Source organism: Symphalangus syndactylus, chromosome X (genome assembly GCF_028878055.3).
Source record: "Symphalangus syndactylus isolate Jambi chromosome X, NHGRI_mSymSyn1-v2.1_pri, whole genome shotgun sequence".
Taxonomy (NCBI): Eukaryota; Metazoa; Chordata; class Mammalia; order Primates; family Hylobatidae; genus Symphalangus; species Symphalangus syndactylus.
In genome coordinates, this window is record NC_072447.2 from 120,100,436 (window position 1) to 120,117,641 (window position 17,206).

At 36.8% G+C, this 17,206-nt stretch overlaps 1 protein-coding gene across 1 annotated transcript; it reads right to left on the bottom strand.

The window, feature by feature from the left end:
- Positions 1–55: 55 nt before the first annotated feature.
- LOC129476279 (kita-kyushu lung cancer antigen 1 homolog) lies at positions 56–1,384 on the bottom strand. The gene is made up of 2 exons (XM_055269066.2): positions 1,151–1,384; positions 56–379 (listed from the first exon to the last, which is right to left on the bottom strand). The coding sequence occupies exons 1-2, from the start codon at positions 1,226–1,228 to the stop codon at positions 98–100; spliced, it is 360 nt and encodes a 119-aa protein (XP_055125041.1). The 5' UTR covers positions 1,229–1,384; the 3' UTR covers positions 56–97.
- Between the last annotated feature and the right edge of the window lie 15,822 nt (positions 1,385–17,206).

The window sequence follows — 17,206 nt, forward strand, 5'->3', positions numbered from 1 at the left end:
TTGTCATCCCCTCCCTCTTAAAAAATAATTCATTTAGTATAAACATACAATCAAATGAATCTACTCAAAGTGTCTTTAATTATTTCCACCACTGGCATTAAATCCTGTACGCTTTTGAGGCGAATTTCTGGTGACCTGACGCACCTCTCAAACCCTTGCTAACTAGAATATATTCCAGTTCAGCCATTTTGTATTCCGCCCTCTTGAGGTTTACCAATAGTCGCTTCTGCATGTCTTTCGAGTGTGAGAAATTATTTAAAATATCCCGAGAGAGGTTGTTGAATACAAGATCGTTGTCTGTATTGCTGCTAATTAACCCAGAAGAGCGTCTTAGTAGTGCAAAAGCAGTTGAAATTAATGACATTTCGCCAGTGTTTCTCTGTAAAGGAAGGGAATTATACATATGTAGTTTATCGAATTAAGCAATTTCCAAACTACCGAAAAACAACTTGTTTAATCTTGGTTACCAAAATAAACTGATTTCCCCTAATATGTAGACATTAAAAATGTATTGAATTACTACACTAATTCAAAAATATATTCTTCTAAAACCAGACTGAGAGAAAAAATATATGAAAGTAGCCGTTAGTGACAAAGTTCCATATCCTTTCCTTACATTTCCTGTAAGGAAAGCAGCCCCGTAGGTAAACATATGAACCCTGTCTCTGACTCTTACCTAAAAGCACCTCACTTGTGACCTTAACACCAGAAAATCCACATTCACACTCGAATTATTTGTGAATGCCCAGAAAGCACCATAAAATAGAGATGAGGTGAGATTAGCAAACAGACACGTTGGGGAGGAGAAGCAAGAGAAGAGAGAAGGTAAGATTCTTAAAGTGGGGAGATGGTGGTGGGGAATGGGCACTGACAACTGCACTTTGCTCTCCAATGAGTGAAAAGCTGACCATATTACTTAGGGACTTGGGGCTTTTTAGAAGAGACCACAACTGTCGAATCACTGGTCAGAATACGGGAATTGCGGGAGTAAGCGGTAAAAGTCTGGGGCTCCTTTGAGTGAAAAGGAGAGATGAGGTGATCTTCCCTTACCTCTCATTTTACTGTATTTTACTCTCTTACATACACACTCCCAAGTCCATATACTCATCTAGCTTCATCTAATTCAAATCTCCCTTACATTCACCATTACCTGAAAGCGGCGATATTTCCAGAAGACAATCATCAAGGCACACAGAATGCCGCTCGCTAGGAGTAAATAGAAGTTCATGGTTCCTCTTCGGCCTCTTCTCCCTTCTCGGGACGGACCCCCTCAGCTGGTAGTTAGGAAGCAGTGGGCCTCTAGCCGCCCGGATTTGGGAAACTTCGGGCCAGGTGGCTGGTGTAACTGGGATGCCCTGTGTTGTCCCGCTTTACATACTGCTGAGGGCGCCAGACCTCACAGTTGGGCACGCAAGCGGCGGTGCTGCGCCACAATAAGATGACGTAAAAACCGGCCCTGCAGGAAACCAGGCGGCACTTAGTACCGCCCACCTGGTTAGTGTCAGGTCCTTAGAGAGGAGAGTGAAAGACAGTGAGGAAGTTTGGGATTTCTGGAAAGCGGAAAGGTAGTAGAAGGACAGGCTGTAAATGGATTGGTTAATTAGAATATTTAAAGTGCTCCTACCTTTAAAAAAAATATGTCTTTGCTACAACCACTGCTTTATTCACTTCAAAAACAAGACAAAAATGCAATGTAAAAAGTAGTTACCCCCAAATTATCTTTGCCAGAAACTACCTCCTCCACAGTCACCTTGCTATTTTAGCATTTACTCCAACCCTAGTTACGTTGGAATAATTATGTACATTTGTATCATTCTACAGTTTAAGAAATAATTTTGGGGACATTTTCACATATAAACCTCACAACAAATTTGTACTAAAGGTATTTTTTTTAATTTCAAGTTTATACCATGACATTTATTTTTATTTTATTTTTTATCAACTTTTAAGTTCCGGGATACATGTGCAGGATGTGCAGGTCTGTTACATATGTGAATGTGTGCCATGGTGGCCTGCTGCACAGATCAACCTATCACCCAGGTATTAATTAAGCCCAGCACCTATTAGCCCAACACCCATTAGCTGTTCTTCCTGATGCTCTTCCTCCCCACTGATCCCGCCCCACCCCAGAGGCCACAGTGCTTTTTGTTACCCCTATGTGTCATGTGTTCTCATCGTTCAGCTCTCACCAGCTCCCACTTATAAGTGAAAACATGTGGTGTTTGGTTCTCCAGAGCCAAGGTATTTTTACTATGTCTATTTTTGCAAATGTGGAAACAGATTCAGGTGTTAAATTCATTTGAAACTAATAGCAAAAGCAGGACTTGAATCCATGGAGTTTGAGCTCTGAGATAAACTCCCCCATTCCCATCCTTATCCACATGATCTCCACCTCCACTCCGATTTGTGAGCATCAAGTATTTTATATTCTCCTACCAAGGTACTGAGCATTGTATTTGGAGTTGTATTAATGGGAGGTAACACATACAGAAATCATTGCACTAGACAAGTTAGAAATGTTCAGGAAATTCAGTTAAATGTGGACTATGACACTGACCTAAAGACCCGGAACTAAAAATAATACCCACAGTAATCTTAAGGTGAGTGTCCAAATGCAACCCAGTAACTCTTCTAGGTAAACAACCCTCATCTTCATATAGATGGGAAGGGGAGAAATTACATTTTTAATTTTTTTCATATCACACCATTTCCTAGTTATGAGTACAAAACTTAAAGTTTTATTGATTCGATGAATATTTATTAAACACTTATATACTAGACACTGTTCTGTATTTTAAGAATCTGATTGTAAGCAAAAATAAAGTCTTTCTTCACCTGGAATGTGCACTCTAGTTTAAGAGACAGACATTAATCAAATATAGAAATGTATGTGAAAGTGCTGAGATAAATGGTACCAAAAAGTACCTGGTGGTGTGGGAGCTCATAATAGAATATAGGATCTAAAGAGGAGTGAAGTTCCTGGCTTTATGGCTTACTCAATTGAATGAATAGGAGATAAAAAAGTATGGAGTTGCTGGTCATGAATTTAGTCTTGGACAAATGCAGTTTGAGGTGGCTTTGAGACATGAAATAAATGCTCCCAGGGAGATAAGCGAAGGCATAAATTTGTGAGTCATCTACATATAAATCATAATTGAAACTCTAGATATAAAAGAAATTTCTTCATGCCAGTCTAGGAGTACAAATGAAGACAAATTTGAATAGAGCATTGAAAGATTTTAATATTTAATAACTGGGCAATAACACTTCTATTAGTATGTGATTGTGGGCTTCCTGACATCTAAATTTTCTGTTTCATTGAATAACATTGAGTGAAGCCCATTAACCTTATCTCTAACAATAGGATATTGAATTTTGATCCTACTGGTATTTAAGTGAAAACTTCAGAAATATTTGAAAATATTCTCATCAAACACATTAGAGTACTGTTGCTAGCCGTTGATTTTTTCATTTTATTTTTTATTATAAAACGTATATGACGTGGAATTTAACATTTTAATCAATTTTAAGTGTATAGTTTTGTGGCAATAAGTACAATCACGGGTTGTATAAACATTAGCCATCCATCGCCAGAACTTTTTCATCTTCCCCAACTGAAACTCTATATTTATGAAACATTAACTTCCCATTTTCCCCTTTCCCTAGTCCTTGGCAACCCCCCTTCTATTTTCTGTCTCTATTAATTTGACTACATTAGATACCTCATGGAAGTGGAATTACACAATATTTGTCCTGTCCTGAAGGGCTTATTTCAATGAGCATAATATACTCAAGTTTCATCCATGTTGTAGCATGTGTCATAATTTCCTTTTTTTTCAGGAAGGGTAGGCTGAATAATATTCCACTGTATGTGTACACCATGTTTGGCTTTTCCATTCTTCTGTTGATAAACTTTTGTGCTGTTATCATGTTTTAGTATTGTGCATAATGCTGCTTTGAACATGGATGTACAAATATATCTTCAAGACCCTCCTTTTAATTCCTTTGGATATATACCCAGAAATGGAATTTCTGGATAATACAGTAATTCTACTTTTAATTTTTCAGGAACTTCATGATGTTTTCCACAGCTGCTACACCATTTTATATTCCATGAACAGTGTACAAGGCTTCCAATTGCTCCATATCCTCCTCAACAATTGTTATTTTCTGTTTTCTTACTTTTGTTTATATAGTAGCCATCCTAATGGTTATGAAGGGTATTTCACTGTGACTTTCATTTGCATTTATGATTAGTGATATTGAATGTCTTATGTGCTTATATCTTCTTTGGAGAAACCTCTATTCAAGTCCTTTCCTGGTTTTTAATTTGTCTGTTTGTTTTCTGTTGTTACTGAGTTGTAAAAGTTCTTTATATATTCTGGATACCAATCTCTTATCAGATATTTGCATTGCAAATATTTTATTTCTTCCTGTGAGTTGCTTTTTCACTGTTTTAATAATGTCCTTTAAGGCACAAAGCTTTTAATTTTGATGAACTCCACTTTACCTGCTTTTTCTTTTGTTGCCTGTAATTTTGGTGTCATATCTTGAAAATCACTGCCAAATCTAACATCATGAAGCTTTTTTCAAATGTTCCTTCTAAGAGTCTAATCGTCTTACCCCTTAAGTTTAGGTATTTGATTCCCTTGAGTTAATTTTTGCGTATCGTCTAAAGGGTCCAACTTTATTCTTTAGCATATGGAGATCCAGTTTTCCCAGCACCATTTATGGAAAAGACTAATTATTCCTCACTGAATGGTCTGGGTACCCTTGTTGACAATCAATTGACCATACATTGAAGGGTTTATTTCTGTGCTCTCTGTTCCATTGGCTCATGTGTGTCTTTATGTTAGTAGCACATTTTTTTGATTACCATAGCTTTGTGGTAAGTTTTAAAATCAACAAATGTGTGTCCTCTAACTTTGTTCTTATTTCTCAAGATAGTTTTGGCCATTTAATGTCTCTTGTGTTTCCAAGTAAATTTTAGCATGGATTTTGATATTTCTGCAAAAAACATCTTTGGGATTTTCATAAGTCTTGCTTTGACTCTGTAGATCACTTTGGGTAGTATTGACATTTTAAGATTATTAACACTTTCACCCCAATATTACGGTATATATTTTCATTTATTTGTATCTTCTTTAAATTCTTTCAGCAGCATTTTGTAGTTTCTAGTGTACAAGTAATTTGCCTCCTTTGTTAAGTGCATTTCTGAGTTTTACTGTTTTTGAGACTATTGAAAATGGACTTGTTTTCTGAATTTTCTTTTCAGATTTTATTGTTAGTGGACAAAAGTGCAAGTGATTCTTGAGTGTGGATTCTACATCTTGCAACTTTGCTGCATCCTTTTATTAGTTCTAATTTTGAGTGTGTGTGTCAAGGTGTGTGTGTATGTATTGGTGTGTGTGTGTGTGTGTGTGTGTGATATTTAGGGCTTACTAAATAAAAGATCATGTTATTTGCAAACAGAGATCATTTTACTTCTTCCTTTTCTATTTGGAGATCCTTTGTTTCATTTTTCTTTTTTAATTGCTCTGGCAAGGACTTTTAGTACCATGTTAAGCACAACTGGCAAGAGAGGGCATCCTTGCCCTTTTCCATGTCTTATAAGAAAAGCTTTTAGCTTTTGATCATTGAAGATGTTTGATTCCTAGTTTGTTGAGGGTTTTCGTCTTGAAGGCTGTTAAATTTTGTCAAATATTTTTCTGCATCAATTCACATGATTGTGTGCTTATTTCCTCTTAATTCTGTTAATGTGATGCATTATGCTGACTGATTTTTATATATTGAACTATCTTTGCTTTCCAGGAATAAATTCTACTTGGTTATGGTGTATAATTTTTTAAATATTCTGTTGACTTCAGCTGGCTACCAGTTAAAAATATACAATTTTAGAGAAGCTTCAGATCCACAGAAAAATTGAGCAGGAAGTACAGATATTTACCATATGCCTCCAGCCCTCACACATGCATGGTCTCCCGGACTTTCAACGTCCCGTGATCAGAGTGGTAAATTTGTCACAAATGATGAATCTAAATTAACACCTATTTATCATACAGAGTCCATAGTTTATATTAGGATTCACTTGAGCATTGTACATTCTATGGGTTTGGCAAATTTATAATGACATTTATCCACCATTATTGTATTGTACAAAGCAGTTTCAGTGACCTAAAAATCCTATGTGCTCTAGCTATTTACACCTCCCTCACCTCAACTCTTGTAAACCACTGATCATATTACTGTAGCCATAGTTTTGCCTTTTCCAGAATGTCATATAGTTGGAATCATACAATTTGTAGCCTTTCCTGATTGGGTTCTTTTCCTTAGTAATATGCACTTAGGTTTCCTCCATGTCTTTACATGGATTCATAGCTCATTTCTTTTTAGCCCTGTCTGGATGTACAAGAGTTTATCTATTAACCTACTCAAAGACATCTTGGTTGCTTCCAAGTATTTGCAATTATGAAATAAGCTGCTATAACCATCCATGTGCAGGGTTGTGAGTGGACATAAGTTTTTAACTTTTTTGAGTAAATACCAAGGAATACGACAGATGGATTATATGGTAAAGGTTTACTTAGTTTTGTAAAAAACAACCGTCTTCCAAAGTGACTATAACGTTTTGCTTTCCACCAGCACTAAATGAGAGTTCCTGTTGCGCCACATTCTTGACAACATTTGGCGTCAGTGTGCTGGATTTTGGCAATCCTAATAGATGCATAGTAATATCTCATTCTTGCTTTAATTTGGATTGTTCAGATGATATCTGATGCTTGGCATATTTTTGTATGCTTATTTGCCATCTGTATATTTCTTTGGTGAGGTATCAGTGAAGATTTTTGTCTCGTTTTAAAATCAGAATTTTTGTTTTCTTATTATTGAGATTTAACAGATTTTTGTATATTTTGGATAGCAGTCCATTATCAGATATTGTTTGGAAATCTTTTCTCCTAATCTTTGACTTATCTTTTTATTACCTTGACTGTGTCTTTCACATAGGAGGAAATTTTAATTTGAATAAAACTCAGCTTATCATTTTTTCATGGACTGTGCCTTTGGTGTTGCATCTAAAAAGTCATCACCAAACTCACTTTACATTTAGATCTGTGATTCATCTTGAGCTCATTTTTATGAAGGTTGTAGGGTCTGTCTGTGGATGTATTCTGTGCATGCATGTGGATGTCCCGTTATTCTGCCACCATTAATTGAAAGATTATGTTTGCTCCATTGTATTGTCAAAGATCAGTCAACTATATTTATGTGGGTCTGTTTCTGGTCTCTGTATTCTGTTTCATTCATCTGTCTACCCCTTTTTTTGAAATGAGATCTTGGTATATTGCCCAGGCTTGTCTCAAACTCCTGGGCTCTAGGTACATGGCGGGTATATATATTTATGGGGCAGGTGAGATGTTTTGATATAGGCATGCTAGGTGTAATAATTGCTTCATGGAAGATGGGGTATCTAACTCTTCAAACATTTATGTTTTATATTACAAACAAACCAGTTATACTTTTTTAGTCATCTATGTTTTATTATTTTTAAACAATTTTAGAATTAAATTATTATTGACTATAGCTACCCTGTTGTGCTACCAAATACTAGGCCACTTCTATTCATTCTGCGTTTTTTGTACCTATTAATCATCCTCATTCCCCGCCTCCACCACCACCTTCCTCGCTTCCCTTCCCCGCTTCTGGTAACCTTCTTCCTACACTTTATGTCCATAAGTTCAATTGTTTTGACTTTTAGATCCCACAAATAAATGACAACATGCCATGTCAGTCTTTCTCTGCCTGCCTTATTTTGCTTAAACTTAATGATCTCCAGTTCCATCCATGTTGTTACAAATGACAGGATTTAATTTTTTTATGACTAAATAGTAATCTATCATATATATACACCACATTTTCTTTATCTATTCAACTGTTGAAAAACACTTAGGTCACTTCCAAATCTTGACTATTTGCAGCAAACACGGGAGTGCAGACATCTCTTTTATATACTGACTTCTTTTGAGTATATATCCACCACTGGGATTACTGGATCATACTCTAGCTCTCTTTTATTTTTTTTTTGAGGAAACTCAAAGTGGCTGTACTAATTTCCATTCCAACCAATAGCATATGATGGTTCCCTTTTTCTCCACATTCTTGCCAGCATTAGTTATTGCCTGTCTTGGATATAAGCCATTTTAACTGGGGTGAGATGGTATCTTATTGTAGTTTTGATTTGCATTTCTCTGATGATCAATGATGTTCAGCACTTTTTCATATGCCTAATTCCCCTTTGTATGTCTTTTTCTGAGAAATGCCTCTTCAAATCTTGTGCTCATTTTTTATGGTATTATTGAATTTATTTCTATAGAGTTGTTTGAGTTCCTTATATGCTCTAGCCGTTAATCCCTTGTCAGATGGATAGTTTGCAAATATTTTCTCCCATTCTTTGAGTTTACTCTTCACTTTGTCGATTGTTTCTTTTGCTGTACACAAGCTTTTTAGCTTGATATGATCCCATTTGTCCATGTCTGCTTTGGTTGTCTGTGCTCAATAAACATTTGCCTAGAAGAATATCCTGGAGGTTTTCTCCAAGTTTTTGCAGTAGCTTCATAATGTGAGGTTCTAGATTAAAATCTCTAGTCCATTTGATTTGATTTTTGTATCTGGTGAGAGATAAAGGTGTGATTTTCTTCCTCTGCATATGAATATACAGTTTTTCCCAGCCCAATTTATTGAAGAGACTCTCTTTTCATCAGTATATGTTTTTGACACCTTTGACAAAAATGAGTTCAATGTAGGTGTGTGGATTTTTTCAGGTTCTCCAATCTGTTCCATTGGTCTATGTGTCTGTTTTTATGCCCGTAACATGCCATTTTGGTTACTATAGCTCTGTAGTATAATTTGAAGTGAGGTAATGTAATTCCTCCAATTTTGTTCTTTTTTAGGATAGCTTTGGCAATTCTGAGTCTCTTCTGGTTCTATATAAATTTCAGATTTTTTTCCATTTCCATGAAGAATGATACTGGTATTTTGATAAGCATTACATTGAATCCGTATATTGCTTTGGGTAGTATGAACATTTTAAAAATATGGATTCTTCTAATTCATGAACATGGAATTTCTTTCCATTTTACGGTTTCATCTTCAATTTCTTTCATTAGTGCTTTATAGTTTCTATTATATGGATATTTTACTTACTTTGGTTAAATTAATTCATAGGTATTTTATTTATTTGTGGCTATTGAAAATGAGATTATTGTTTAAAATTTATTGTTCACATTGTTCATTGTTGGCATGTTGAAATGCTACTGATTTTTATGTGAATTCTGTATTCTGAAACTTGAGTGAATTTATCAGTTTTAATAGTTTTTTTGTAGTCTCTAGGTTTTTCTAAATATAAAATTATACCACCGGCAAACAAGAATACTTTTACTTCTTTCGTTCTAATTTGTATGTCCTTTATTTCCTTCTCCTGTTTGATTGCTCTAGCTAGGATTTCCAGTACTATGTTGAATAGCAGTAATAAAAGTGAGAACCCTTGTTGTGTTCCAGATCTTAGAGAAAAGGATTTCAGTTTTTCTCCATTCAGTATGATATTGGCCGTGGGTCTGCCATATGTGGCTTTTATTACATTGAGGTATGTTCTTTCTATACCTAGATTTTTGATGGTTTTTATCAAAAAGGGATGTTGAATTTTATTAAATGCTTTTTCAGCATCAATTGAAATGCTCACATGGTTTTTATTTGTCATTTTATTGATATACCACATCGATTGATTTGTATATGTTAAACCATCCCTACATCTCAGGAATAAATCCTATTTGGTCATGATGAATGATCTTTTAAATGTCTGGTTGAATTTGACATGCTAGTATTTTGTTGAAGATGTTTGCATCAATATTCATCAGAGATCTTGGAGAGTGGTTTTCTTTTTTTGATGTGTTTTTGTCTGGTTTTGGTATCAGGGCAATACTGGCCTCATAGAATGAATTTTAAGTTTTTCCTCCTCTATTTTTTGGAATAGTTTGAGTAGGGTTGGTATTAGTTCTTTAAATATTTTGTGGAATTCAGCAGTAAAGCCATTGAGTTCCAGGCTTTTCTTTACTGATAGATTTTTTTTTAATAGCTTTTAACTCATTACTTGTTATTGGTCTGTTCAGGTTTTGGATTTCTCCCTGGTTCCATCATGCTAGGTTGTATGTGCCTAGGAATTTGTACATTTCCTGAATATTCCAATTTATTGGCATATAGTTGCTCATAGTGGCCACTAAACATTTTTTGAATTCCTGCAGTATCAGTGGCAATGTTTCCTTTTGGATGTCTGCCTTTATTCATTTGGATCTTTTCACTCTCCTTTTTCTCATGTCCTTATTTTTTTATTTTTATTTTTTATTCTACTTTAAGTTTTAGGGTACATGTGCACAAAGCGCAGGTTAGTTACATATGTATACATGTGCCATGTTGGTGTGCTGCACCCATTAACTCGTTATTTAACATTAGGTGTATCTCCTAATGCTATCCCTCCCCCCTCCCCCCACCCCACAACAGGCCCCAGTGTGTGATGTTCCCCTTCTTGTGTCCAAAAGTCTGGCTAAAGGTTTGTCCATTTTATTTAACTTTTCAAAAAAAACTTTTTGTTACGCTGATCATTTGTATTGTTTTCTTCATTTAAAATTTCATTTACTTCTGCTATGATTATTATTATTTCTTTTCTCCTATTAATTTTTAGTTTTGTTTGCTCTGACGTCTCCTGTTCTTTAAGATGCATTGTTAGACGTTTATTTGAAGTTTTTCCTCTTTTTTCATGGGCACACTTACTTATAGCTATAAGCTTCTCTCCTAGTATTGGTTTTGCTGTATCTAATAGGTTTTGCTATGTTGTGTTTCCATTATCATTTGTTACAAGAATTGTTTTCAATTTCTTTCTTAATTTTTTCATTGATCCACTGGTAATTTGGGAGTATATTGTTTAATTTCCATGTGTTTGTATAGTTTCCAAAATTCCTTATTATTGATTTCTAGTTGTATTCTACTGTGGTCAGAGAAGATGCTTGATACTACATCAATGTTTTGAATGTTTTAAGACTTGTTTTGTGACCTAACATAAATATCCTTGAGAGTGATCCATGTGCTGAGGAAAAGGGTGTGTATTCTGTACCACTTGGAAGAAATGTTCTGCAAATATTTAGCAGATCTATTTGCTCTGTAGTGCAGATTAAGTCCAATGTTTCTTTGTTGATTTTCTCTCTGGAAAATCTGTCCAATGCTGAAAGTAGGGTATTGAAGTCTCCACCTATTATTGTATAGGGGCCCATCTCTCTCTTTAGCTCTAATAATATTTGCTTTATATAACTGGATCCTCCAATATTGGGTGGATATATATTTGAAATTGTCATATCCTCTTGCATTAACCCCTTATCATTTTATAGTGACATTCTTTGTGTCTTCTTACAATTTTTGTCTTGAAATCTATTTTATGTGAGAAAAGTACAGCTACTTCTGCTCTTTTTTGTTTCCATTTGCTTGGAATAACTTTTCTATCTTTTGATTTTCATTCTTTATCTGTGTTTATAGGTGATGTGTGTTTCTTGTAGGCAATAGATCAAGGGGGTCTTTTTTTTTTTTCCATTCAGCTACTCTGTGTCTTTTGATTAGAGAGCTTAGCCCATTTACATTAAATGTTATTATTGGTAGGTAAGGACTGACTTCCATTTTGTTGTTTGTTTTCTGGTTGTTTTTTGGTCTTCTCTTCGTTCTTGATTTCCTTTCTGTCATCCTTCAGCAAAGGTGATTTGCTCTGGTGATACAATTTCGTTTCTGGCTTTTAAAAAATATTCATTGTATTTTGTTTGGTTTGAAGTTACCATAAGGCTTGTAAATTCTTTTTTTAAATTATACTTTAAGTTCTGGGGTACATGTGCAGAACAGGCAGGTGTGTTACATAGGTATGCACATGTCATGGTGGTTTACTGCACCCATCAACCTGTCATCTACATTAGGTATTTCCCCTAGTGCTATCCCTCCCCTAGGCCTCTACTCCCAGACAGGCCCCAGTATGTGATGTTCCCCTCCCTGTGTCCATGTATTCTCATTGTTCACCTCCCACTTACGAGTGAGAACATGCAGTGTTTGGTTTTCTGTTCTTGTGTTAGTTTGCTGAGAATGACGGTTTCCAGCTTCATCCATGTCCCTGCAAAGGACACGAACTCATCCTTTTTAATGGCTGCATAGTATTCCATGTTATATGTGTGCCACATTTTCTGTATCCATTCTATCATTGATGGACATTTGGGTTGGTTCCAAGTCTTTGCTATTGTGAATAGTGTCACAATAAACATAGGTATGCGTGCGTCTTTATAGTAGAAGGATTTATAATCCTTTGGGTATATACCCAGTAATGGGATTTCTGGGTCAAATGGTATTTCTGGTTCTAGATCCTTAAGGAGTTGCCACACTGTCTTCCACAATGATTGAACTAATTTACACTCCCATCAACAGTGTAAAAGTGCCAGCACTTTGGTAGGCCGAGAAGGGCGGATCATGAGGTCAGGTGATTGAGACCATCCTGGCCAACATGGTGAAAACTCGCCACTACTAAAAATACAAAAATTAGCTGGGTGTGGTGGCACCTACCTGTAGTCCCAGATACTCAGAAAGCTGAGACAGAATTGCTTGAACTTGGGAGGTGGAGGTTGCAGTGAGTTGAGATCATACCACTGCATTTCAGCCTTTTGACAGAGCGAGACTGCGTCTAAAGAAAATATATATATCTTATAATACATTAATTTAAGGTGATAGCAACACTTTTTGCGTAAACAAACATGCAATCCAAAAACCTAGTGAAAACCCAATGCCATAACTTCATACCCCGCTTTTTAATTTTGGTTGTTTCTATTTGTGCCTTATTGTACTCTGTCTTCAAACGTCATTGTAGCTATTATTTTTTATTAGTTTATCATTTAGTCTTTCTACTTAGGATAACAGCAGTTTACACACCAAAATAACAATGGCATAATATTCTGTGTCTTTCTGTGTACTTAATATTAACAGGGAGTTTTTTACCTTCAGGTGATTAGTGATTTTTCATTAATATTCTTTTTTTTTCTGAAGTACTCCCTTTAGCATTTCTTGTAGGACAGGTTTACAGTTGATAACATTCCCCAGCTTTTGTTTGGGAAAGTACTTCTCCTTCACGTCTGAAGTGTATTTTTACTGCATATGCCATTCTAGGGCAAAAGGTTTGCTTTAAGCATTTTCAATAGGTTATGCCACTCTCTCCTGGCCTGTGAGAGTTCCACCGATAAGTCTGCTACCAGATGTGTTGGAGTTCCATTGTATATTATTGGTTTCTTTTCTCTTGCTGCTTTTAGGATGCTTTCTTTATCCTTGACCTTTGGGACTTTATCCTTGACCTTTGGGAGTTTGATTATTAGGTGGTGGTCTTTGGGTTAAGTCTGCTTGGTCTTTTATTTACTTCTTGTAGTTGCACATGATATCTTTCTCTAGGTCTGGAAAGTTATTTGATAGTATCCTTTTGATACTCTTTCTACCTTTATCTCTTACTCTGCCTCCTCTTTAAGGCTAATAACAGTTAGATTTGCCCCTTTGAGGCTATTTTCTACATGGTGTAGATGTGGTTCATTGTTATTCAATCATTTTTATTTTGTCTTCTCTGACCATACATTTTTAAATAGCCTGTCTTCAGGCTCACAGATTCTTTCTTCTACTTTATAAATTTGGCTATTAAAAAACTGTGAGGCATTCTTCAGTATGCCAATTGCAATTAACAGCTCCAGAATTTCTGCTTGATTATTTTTCATCATTTCAATCTCTTTGTTAACTTTATCTCATAGGATTCTGAATTCCTTCTCTGTGTTATTTTGAATTTTTTTGAGTTTCCTCAAAGGAGCTATTTTGAATTCTTTGTCTGAAAAGCCACATTTCTCTGTTTCTCTAGGATTGGTTCCTGGTGACTTACATAGTTCATTTTTTGAGGTCACATTTTCCTGGTTTATCTTGATGCTTATAGATGTTTGTCAGTTTCTGGGCATTGAAGAATTACGTATTTATTGTAGTCTTCTCAGTCTGTGCTTATTTGTACCTGTCCTTCTGGTATGGCTTTCTAGATATTTTAAAGAACTTAGGGATTGTGATCTTAGCTTCATCTGTTTCAGAGGGCACCCCAAGCCCAGTAATACTCTGGTTCTTGTAGATTCACAGAGGTACTGGGTTTATGGTCTTGGACAAGATCCTGAGGAATTTTCTAGGCAACCATGCAGAAACTCATCATTTTTCTTCCTTCCACCAAATAAACAGAGTCTCTCTTTCTCTCTGTTCTGAGCCCCCTGAACCTGGGTGTGTAGTAACACAAGGACTCCTGTGGCCACCACCACTATGACTGTGCTTGGTCAGACCTAAAGCCAGCATAGCACTGGTTCTCACCCAAGGCCTGATGTAACCACTCCCTGACCATCTCCTATGTTTGCTCAATGCACTGGTGCTCTACAAGCAGCATGTGGCAAAGCCAGCCAGACCTGTATCCTTCCCTTCAGGGTAGAGAGTTCCCCCGGCCTTGGGTTGATCAAGAGATGCTGTGTTGGAGCCAGGGACTAGAATCAAGAACCTTGTAAGTCTACCATCTATTATATTGTATTGTGGCTGAGCCTGCTCTCAAACCACTAGATGCAGACTTTCACACTCCTCCTTCCCCTCTCCAAAGACAAAAGTGCTTCTACCCATATCCACCACGACTACAAGCCCATGTGGAGTATCACCAGGCTATTGTCTATGTTCCTGTAAGGTCCAACAGCTCTTCAGTCAGCCTGTGGTAATTGCTGTCTGGTCTGGAACTCACCCTTCAAGGCATTGGGCTCTCCTTTGGCCCAGGGCAGGTCCAGAAATAATGTCCAAGATTCAAGTCCTGGAATCAGGGATCAAAAGTGCCTGCTTGATGCTTACCACTGTTTGGTCAAGCTGGTACCTAAGGTGCAAGACAAAGTCCCCTTTACTTTTCTATCTGCTTTTCTTAACCAGAAGGACTCTCATCCAATAGCCAACACAGCTGGGAAGGTGCTGAGTCTCAAATTAAGCCAGGAAGTCTGAGTCTCATCCAAATTTCTGGATATATTTCCTGGGGATAGTTGCTGGTTATTCAGGGTGCAATGGCTCTATGGTTTGTAGGTGATGAATGCTGTCAGGACAGCGTTCTTCTCTTCAAGGCAGCAGGTTCCCTTTTGGCCTACGGTGTGTTTAGAAATGTCATTCAGGAGCTAGGGCCTGGAAAAGGGGCCTCATGAAGCTGACAGGTGCCCTATCTTGCTGTGGCTCAGCTCTTATACAAGATGCAAGGAAAGTCTTCCCCAGTCTTTTCCCTCCTCTCCGAAAAAAAAAAAAAAAAGGAATGTGTTTCCTTTGGAGCTGCAAGCTGTGCAGCCTGGAGTTAGGGAAGGGATGATGCCAGTACTCCCTTATCTGCTTCAGCTGGTATCTTGGTAGATCATGTGCCTTCCTACTCCACTAACCTTGGGCCCAGTTCAGCACTAGGATTCACCTAGGCCTTTCAGTCCTTGTGGCCTAGATTGCCTTTCAAGTTTATTTAGGGTCCCAGAATGCTTTAGCCTGCTTTGGCGAGGTTTGTGGGAACCGAAGTTCAGGCTGCTGGGATTGGCTATTCCTCTCTGGCTATGGCTGTTTTAAATGTTCACTCCATGGATGAGCATTAGCTGACTTTGTTCTGGCTTTATTTTCTGCTGTAACAGGAGTACTGAGTTCAATTCCTCACAACTTCTGCAGTTTCTCTTTCCCTAGCACACAGAAACACTCTTTGCACCATACATCCACTGCTGGGGATTGGGAAGGGGTGGCGTGGACAATTCAAGACTGTCTTTTTCTACCTCTTCAGTGCTTCCTTTCAGTAATATGAAGTTAAAACCACATACTGTGAGTGCTTACCTAATTTTTCAGTTCTTAACAATGGTGCTTTTTTGTGTAATTATTTGTTAAATTTGTGTCCTAGTGGGGGTTTAATGATCAATAGAGCCTTCTATTCTGTTATCTTACTCTCATCCTCTATTTTCTGGTTTTTTTTTTTTTAGATAGAAAGCATATATGTTTCCTGTAAAATTATTTTAGTTTAGAATATTATTATTTTTATTAATACCTCAGAGCTAGTGTGTTTGATATTATGATGTTGGGCATTAGACACAGATGGGTTATTGGCATTGACAAAGACTCAATGTTCATACACAGTTTTAAAATTGGGATACCTGCCTCTTACAACAATAGAAAATATTAAGGATATTACAAGTGAACAAGGCTAGGAAGATGTAGAAGGAGAGTACTTCAACATAATAAAAGCTATGTAAGACAAGCCTACAGCTAGCAGTATACTCAACCAGTGACAAATGGAAAGCTTTTACTCTAAGGTGAGGAGTAAAACAAAGATGCCCACTCTCACCACTTGGATTCACCACAGTAGTAAAAGTCCAAGCCAGAACAAATTCGGCAAGAAAATGTATAAAAGCCATCTTAATAAGAAGTTAAATTGTCTCTTTTTGCACATGACAGGATCTTATATATAGAAAACATTAAAAATTTCATTAAAAATTGTTAGACCTAATAAATTCAACAAAGTTGCAGGATACAACATACAAAAATTTGTTGTGTTTTTATGCACTAGTCATGAACAATCTGAAGAGGAAATTGAAAAAAACAATCCCACTTCCAGTAATGTCAAAAAGAAGACCATATTTAGGACTGAAAAGGTGGGACAAGATGGCAGAATATAAGGGCTCAACCAATTGTTGCCCCATAAAAACACCAATTTAACAACTATCTATACAGAAAAAAAAAACCTCTATAAGAACCAAAACTCAAGGAAGCATTCACAGTACCTAGTTTTAACTTCATATCACTGAAAGAAGCACTGAAGAGGTAGAAAAAACGGTCTTGAATCACTGACCCCACTCATCCTCCATCCCCCTGGCAGTGGTAGTGCAGTGCAGAGATTGTTTCTGTGCCCTAGGGAGAGGGTGAGCCAGCAATTGTGTCACTGAACTCAGTACTGTCTGTTATAGGAGAAAGGAAAACCAGAGCACACTCAGCTGATGCCCACCCACACAGTAAGAATTTAAACCAGCCATAGCCAGAGGAGAATCACTGATCCCAGCAGTCAGAACTTGAGTTTTCGCAAGCCTGGCCAATG

Coding starts and splice junctions, on each gene's coding strand:
- LOC129476279 (XM_055269066.2), bottom strand. CDS start 1,228: ATGAACTTCTATTTACTCCTAGCGAGCGGCATTCTGTGTGCCTTGATG. Junction 380..1,150: donor GGAAATATCGCCGCTTTCAG/GTAATGGTGAAT, acceptor CTTCCTTTACAG/AGAAACACTGGCGAAATGTC.